Source organism: Cydia strobilella, chromosome 25 (assembly GCF_947568885.1).
Source record: "Cydia strobilella chromosome 25, ilCydStro3.1, whole genome shotgun sequence".
Classification (NCBI taxonomy): Eukaryota; Metazoa; Arthropoda; class Insecta; order Lepidoptera; family Tortricidae; genus Cydia; species Cydia strobilella.
This window is the reverse complement of record NC_086065.1, coordinates 8,849,480-8,857,083: the sequence shown is the minus strand read 5'-3', so window position 1 is coordinate 8,857,083 and position 7,604 is coordinate 8,849,480. Positions and strand designations below refer to the sequence as shown.

General features: G+C 43.1%; 1 protein-coding gene across 1 annotated transcript; it reads left to right on the top strand.

Moving 5' to 3' along the window:
* The first annotated feature begins 6,469 nt into the window (after nucleotides 1–6,469).
* Nucleotides 6,470–7,363, top strand: LOC134752579 (renal glandular kallikrein-like). The gene has a single exon (XM_063688248.1). It carries the CDS (start codon nucleotides 6,485–6,487, stop codon nucleotides 7,361–7,363), a length of 879 nt encoding a protein of 292 aa, XP_063544318.1. The 5' UTR covers nucleotides 6,470–6,484.
* The last annotated feature ends 241 nt before the right edge of the window (nucleotides 7,364–7,604 follow it).

The following is a 7,604-nucleotide window of genomic DNA, read 5'->3' as shown; positions in this document are numbered from 1 at the left end:
TAATAAATGAAATACATATTGAATACTCATGGTTTTCAAAATACAGATAACCCCTCGGGCGGCAAAGCAATATTTTATATAACGCTTGCGGTATTCCAGCGCTATTCAACGCTGCCTTTGGACAGTCTTTACACCAGAAGTCAGAAACTACTGGGAATGGGGGTCCTGAAATAATATCTTGCGATACATTACTCAAGCCCGCGGCGCCAAAACTCTTCATTGGTGAAACTCCTCGTTGCCTCCGGCTTGCCTACAAGTTGAACTATCGTACCGTAGACTTACATAGGAAGAAATACTTTTGAGACTCTTACGAAGTCTCCTGGTCATCTCCCGGATCTGCCTGATGTCGCCGTGCTTCGCGAACGCTTGCTTGCTGGCTTCTCTGCAAGACAAATTTCATTCATTAGGCAACATTTGTCAATAAACACTGTTTATAAACAGTGTTGCACGATGTTGCATCATCTCTGTAAACATGTTTATAAACAATAGTGATGAAACATTGTTGCATAAACACGTTGCTGTGTTCCTCACTCTAGATGGAGAAATGACGAAATATTCAGTTTATAAACAAGTGTCATCGAGTGTGGACGTGTCAGACGCATGTTCATAAACATGGAAATAGTGGTGTGGTCTAACAACCAAATTACAATGCTCTTCGGGCGACATCCTAGCAACAACTAAACTAGTGTGGACTGCTAAGTTTCAGAAACAGTGTTTACGGTAAACTTGTTGCGGAACAAGTGATGAAATTCGTAAACAGTTTATCAACAAATGTTGCCTAATGAATACCAGCCAGCCAGCCAACTATACATATATAAGAGTAGTTCAAAAACTCAACTATGGTATTTTTTATTTTTATTTTATTTATTAAGTACAGCCACATCGTATGTACTATTTTCGTTTTGGCAATATCTTAGATTTAAATGTAGGTATTTTTGCGAGTAGTAAGACTATTGTAACTCGAGCATATTCGTACATGGTCATCATCATTCTCCTGGCGCATTCCCTATTTGGGGTCGGCCCTCCTGATACTTGATCGCCACTTGTTGCGATCTTTAGTCATTGCTAGCGTTAGGCCTAGCTCCGTCATGTCCTTGGAGATGGTTCTAGTCCAGTTGGTTGGCGGGCAGCCTCTGCCTCTCTTGCCCTCGTCTATAGCCATAACTAGTCTCGTCATGTGGTGTTCGTCTCTGCGCATTACATGGCCATACCAGCGTAATCGGCCCTCCTGCATCTTATGATGTATCTCTGCAACTTTAAAAGTGCCTCGGATATACTCATTCCGAATTTTGTCTCATCGAGTAACACCTCCAGACCAGCGCAGCATTTTCATTTCAGTGACATGTACTTTCTGTTCGTCACACTTTCTCATTCCCCAACATTCGGATCCGTAAAGTAAAGCTGGTCTCACTGCTCGTTTGTACACGGTACCCTTGGTTTTAATTGGCATTCTTGCGTCACAGAGAACTCCAGTAAGAGATCTCCACTTGAGCCATCCTGTTTTTATTCTGCTTTCAATATCACTTACGGTATCGGCTTTAGTATTAACAACGGACGGTACTTGAATTTCTCAACCTTATTCAAAGGATTTCCATCGATTGTAGGTAGTGACTGCGTGCATATGTCGCTGTTAGAGAAATTGCAATGCATGTATTCAGTTTTCTGGTATGGTATAAAATTTAATTTCATATCTTCGTTCAGAGGTGACTATTATTTGAATATCGTAATTCTATGGCATAACCTATAACCCTCATGACTCTCGCTCCCGGTCGTTTGATGCAGAGGTTGTCGCTCGCCATTCAACGTGGCAACGCGGCGAGCGTGATGGGCTCCTCGTCTGGAAGGCGCGGAGAGAGTTTTGAAAATATTTTTTGTGTGTTAGTTAAATTTAGATTTTTGTGTTTGTGAAGATTCAGATTCTATGGGTTACTCTAATTATTACTTATACACCAATGGAGGTACTTGCAGGTACTCTGACTTGACTGATCCTTCACGATGTGTCCTCTTTGACTGCCTCGATCCAAGTGAACGAGTCTCACGAGCCAGTCCAACTGGCTCCCGTGCCCCACTACCTAGCTACCTACCGTGTTGCCAGGTATTTTCCCACCTACCCCGTACTAATCGGGGTAACGCAATGATGTTGCCACATTATAATTATTATTCAACTGCTATCTGTCATGTAAACATAAATAAATCATGACATGTGTATAAAACCGTTGTATTAAATATGGCAAAATATGAACGCGACCAGACCAACGAGTGTGAATGCAACCGATGGTAAAGTTGAAAGCGAACGCAGCCGACGCGCAAGAATGAGGGTAGACCGAGCGCTGTCTACACAACTTTGACACCCACCCGCTATCTTCAGTCACCCGTGAACATGATGCATGTAACTGCGTCGAAATACTGTACTTATATTTTGGATTTGTAAGTATTTATCTACTTACTCTTATTGTAATTGTGTTGACAATCCTTATTGGAGCTATAATTTTATTTTCATTAGTATTGTTATTATTTTCATTTTTATTTTTATTTTTATTTTGACGATCATGATAGAAATTCTTATATTTTTGACATTAATGCAAACTTATTATGTAAATTGTCTTTCATGAAATAAATCATCTAATCTAATCTAATCTAATATCGGGAGCTCATAAACAATACAAAAGGTAATCACGGTCTATATCCTGGACAATAATATAAGTCTAGCGAAACTAACTGTGAATCATTCAAAACTCTTATGGCAAAATATGTTTAAATGTAAAAATAGACTAAACCAAAAATAAAAACAACTTGTGGATCATAACTACCATAAGTACTAGACTACAGTCAAACAAACAAACAAACAAATTATGTATTCGTCGATCATAGGTGTACACAACATAATATTGCACGAATTAATAAACTTTTGTATATGATGGTAAAAAATAAAAATTGTTCCACTATGTCGTACCCAAGGGCATACAAAATGGGAAATGGGCAGTCGGGTGGTTAATTTACAATAATGTGACTATAGTAAATACCTAAGTAAGATTCAGGTAACATTTAAAGATTACCTACCTCAAATGACTTAAATCATCCCTCCTGTCTCTAGTCGGGTCTTCTTCGGGAGCCCTAGGTCTATATTTGTACGTCTCTTCATAGGTCCTGGGGCGGACGGGCTCCCGCTGCGGGGAGTGGCGGGGGGAGCGGGCTAAAAGTCAAAAAAGCTAAAAATAGGATAACTGATGAAGGCCAACATGACGATCGTTGATAAAACGTCAATCGAAAACTTAAAAACCGGCCAAGTGCGAGTCGGACTCGCGCACCGAGGGCTCCGTACTTTTTAGTATTTGTTGTTATAGCGGCTACAGAAATACATCATCTGTGAAAATTTCCACTGTCTAGCTATCACGGTTCATGAGATACAGCCTGGTGACAGACAGACGGACAGACGAGTCTTAGTATAGGGTCCCGGTACCCTTTGGGTACGGAACCCTAAAAATGTACATGGAAATAGTCAAGTGACTTTTCGTAGCCTCTGTCATCCCGAATCCCCTTTACATTATCCCTTTCGTTTGGCGTTTGTCGATCCACGATTGGCATTTTGTCTAGGCCCCCAGGTAATTATACAAATCGGCAATGGCCTATCACCCAGACTTTATAGTAATGTTACTTTTTAATTTATGACTTATGAGTATGTATGTAAAACTTATATTATGTATTTTCATATTACATGAGGAAATGTAATATGAAAATACATAATATAAGTTTTTGACAAAACCGTAATGGCACGCCCAAGATACAGGTAAATGCAGTATTTGCATACGGCCTCATTAGCATTAGTGTAAGAATATGTTGGCACGCCATTTCGGTCAATAGAAAAAGGTGGCAAATTAAAAAAATGTAGGCGCTGAAAGGGTTGTGCTGTTCGGGAGATATGGACGAATACTTTCGCCAACTTACAGGCCCTCGGCATGGCGTAGGTGACCAGACACTTCAGCCGAGCGTTCGGGAGAGACGGATGGATACTTTCGTAGTAACCCCTTGAAGAAACTACAACAAACCTACTGGTTCTCGCCGTTCTCGGCATGGCATAAGTAACCAGGCGCTCAAACGCCTCGCCGAGCGTTCGGGAGAGACGGACGGATACTTTCGTAGTAACCCCTTGAAGAAACTACAACAAACTTACTGGTTCTCGGCATGGTATAAGCAACCAGGCGCTCAAACACCTCAGCCGAGCGTTCGGGAGAGACGGACGGATACTTTCGGAGCGACCCCTTAAAGAAACTACAACAAACTTACAGGTTCTCGGCATGGCATAAGTAACCAGGCGCTCAAACACCTCAGCCGAGCGTTCGGGAGAGACGGACGGATACTTTTGGAGCGACCCCTTAAAGAAACTACAACAAACTTACAGGTTCTCGGCATGGCATAAGTAACCAGGCGCTCAAACACCTCGGCCGAGCGTTCGGGAGTGACGGACGGATGCTTTCGGAGCGACCCCTTGAAGAAACTACAGCAAACTTACTGGTTCTCGGCATGGCATAAGTAACCAGGCGCTCAAACGCCTCAGCCGAGCGTTCGGGAGAGACGGACGGATACTTTCGGAGCGACCCCTTAAAGAAACTACAACAAACTTACAGGTTCTCGGCATGGCATAAGCAACCAGGCGCTCAAACACCTCAGCCGAGCGTTCGGGAGAGACGGACGGATACTTTCGGAGCGACCCCTTAAAGAAACTACAACAAACTTACAGGTTCTCGGCATGGCATAAGTAACCAGGCGCTCAAACACCTCGGCCGAGCGTTCGGGAGTGACGGACGGATGCTTTCGGAGCGACCCCTTGAAGAAACTACAGCAAACTTACAGGTTCTCGGCATGGCATAAGTAACCAGGCGCTCAAACACCTCGGCCGAGCGTTCGGGAGTGACGGACGGATGCTTTCGGAGCGACCCCTTAAAGAAACTACAGCAAACTTACTGGTTCTCGGCATGGCATAAGTAACCAGGCGCTCAAACGCCTCAGCCGAGCGTTCGGGAGAGACGGACGGATACTTTCGGAGCGACCCCTTAAAGAAACTACAACAAACTTACAGGTTCTCGGCATGGCATAAGCAACCAGGCGCTCAAACACCTCAGCCGAGCGTTCGGGAGAGACGGACGGATACTTTCGGAGCGACCCCTTAAAGAAACTACAACAAACTTACAGGTTCTCGGCATGGCATAAGTAACCAGGCGCTCAAACACCTCGGCCGAGCGTTCGGGAGTGACGGACGGATGCTTTCGGAGCGACCCCTTGAAGAAACTACAGCAAACTTACTGGTTCTCGGCATGGCATAAGTAACCAGGCGCTCAAACGCCTCAGCCGAGCGTTCGGGAGAGACGGACGGATACTTTCGGAGCGACCCCTTAAAGAAACTACAACAAACTTACAGGTTCTCGGCATGGCATAAGCAACCAGGCGCTCAAACACCTCAGCCGAGCGTTCGGGAGAGACGGACGGATACTTTCGGAGCGACCCCTTAAAGAAACTACAACAAACTTACAGGTTCTCGGCATGGCATAAGTAACCAGGCGCTCAAACACCTCGGCCGAGCGTTCGGGAGTGACGGACGGATGCTTTCGGAGCGACCCCTTGAAGAAACTACAGCAAACTTACAGGTTCTCGGCATGGCATAAGTAACCAGGCGCTCAAACACCTCAGCCGAGCGTTCGGGAGAGACGGACGGATACTTTCGGAGCGACCTCTCGAAAGTGTCGGAGCAGCGGGACATGCGTGGAGTGTACACTTCACCTAAAACACACAGATTATAAATTGACTCAAACCATGACTAGTCTGCCTTTTGACGAGTCTGGCAAACCAATGGCTGACATACACATATAACAGATGTGAAATTCGCGGAAAGTATTCAAAAAAGTACAAAAAGTTCTCAAAAATTTCAGGAATTCTCAAAGGATACTTTCATTTTTGAAATCGATAATTTTGATCCCCATACAAATATATGAGGAGTTTCCGAAATTTTACCATGTGGAAATTTCTCAATTCAAGTCGAATGTTCCCGACGGCACATCTGCAGATATATTCCAGGATAAAGAGTGGATCCAGGGGGGTTCAAGGGGTCATGTAAATCATTTAAACTTGCATAATTCTTAGTTTCCTCGAATTTCCTCATTCTCTTTTGTAAAAAATATAATATAAAATAGGAAATCGAGAAAAGTTACTTCTGTTATTGTTGTTTCACGTGTTCAGCGCTTATCGCTTTTTTAATCAACATTATAATGCAATAAAATATATTGGCAGTTGATAGTAAATCAGGAACCACGAGGCCTTTTCTACGGAGATATAAGAAAAACCGTAGGCATTCAAAGATAAAAAAAAAACATTTTCTCAACAAACATCCAGCTAGGAATCAAATCGGTTATGTAAAAATGCGGTGTTCGTTTTATAGCGACAATTCGCGCATGAATTCTCAAGAAGCATAACCAAAGATTGTTCCAGCAAGATGATTAAACTCGCTATTATAGTGTCAGTGCTTTTAAGGGTTACATTAGCCGCAGACCCTCTACGTGTATATAAAGGGAAACCCGACTCAGAAAACGAATTCCCTTTCATTGTGCTATTTTACTTAAAAATAATCCCACAGTTTACTTTTAGAACGTGCACTGGAAGTCTAATTGCCGAAAACTGGGTGCTCACAGCGGCGCACTGCTTGATCAAGGATTTCAAATTGGCTGTAAGATATGGAGATTTTACTTTACCGCCAACTGAGACATCATTAATTTCGGATATAATAGAAACATTCGCTCCACCGACATCTAATTTACCAGCGAGTGTAGGGGAAGAATGGGAGATGGTGCCAAGAGATGACATAGGATTGGTTTTAGTTGAAAAAATCCCAAAGAAACATGCGAATATATTAGCGTTAGACTATAAGACTTTATTCGGTCTGCCAGTGAAATTCGCCGGTTTTGGAAGAACTAGTGGTACTATATCTGAAAAGTTTTCTTTGAATAAAACTGTTCAGCTCGCTGGGAAGCCTCTGCAAATTGGTGAAGGTATTGTAGTGCCTTGCTATAACTTTGAAAATATAGGTCCGGTGGTCTGTGTGGCAGCGAAGTGCTCGAACAAAAAGCAAATGACTCTTCCAGGCGATTCTGGCGGGCCACTGGTGCTCAATGGTAGTATAATTGGCGTTACCAAAGGAGGGGCGACTCAGCATGTTTCTTTGAGTGGTGCATTCACTCCTGTTAATATTTATTTGCAATGGATAAAAGAGGTCATGAATAATAATGATCATAATGAGGCCCGAAGGTCGCGAGTTCGAATGCCGACTCGCACCACTAGGTTTCTTGGAACATATGTACCAAATGTCCTCGGATAACCAATCGCTAGGAAAACATCGTGAGGAAACCGGACTAATAACCTAAGATCCGGACGGAGAGCAGACTGCTTACCAAGTGGAAGTGTCAAAGTGCTAGAAGTGTAAGGAAGAAGAGGATATTCGAATGGCCGTCAAAGCATCTTAAAAGCTTGTTAGTTGCCTTCGGATATTTCAATCAATTTTACCATCCTTCCTCACTATACAATGGAAACAATATCGAAATGCTGATGCTTGAAGTGTA

Bases quoted from the DNA above. Each gene is read 5' to 3' on its own strand.
- LOC134752579 (XM_063688248.1), top strand. From the start codon at position 6,485: ATGATTAAACTCGCTATTATAGTGTCAGTGCTTTTAAGGGTTACATTA.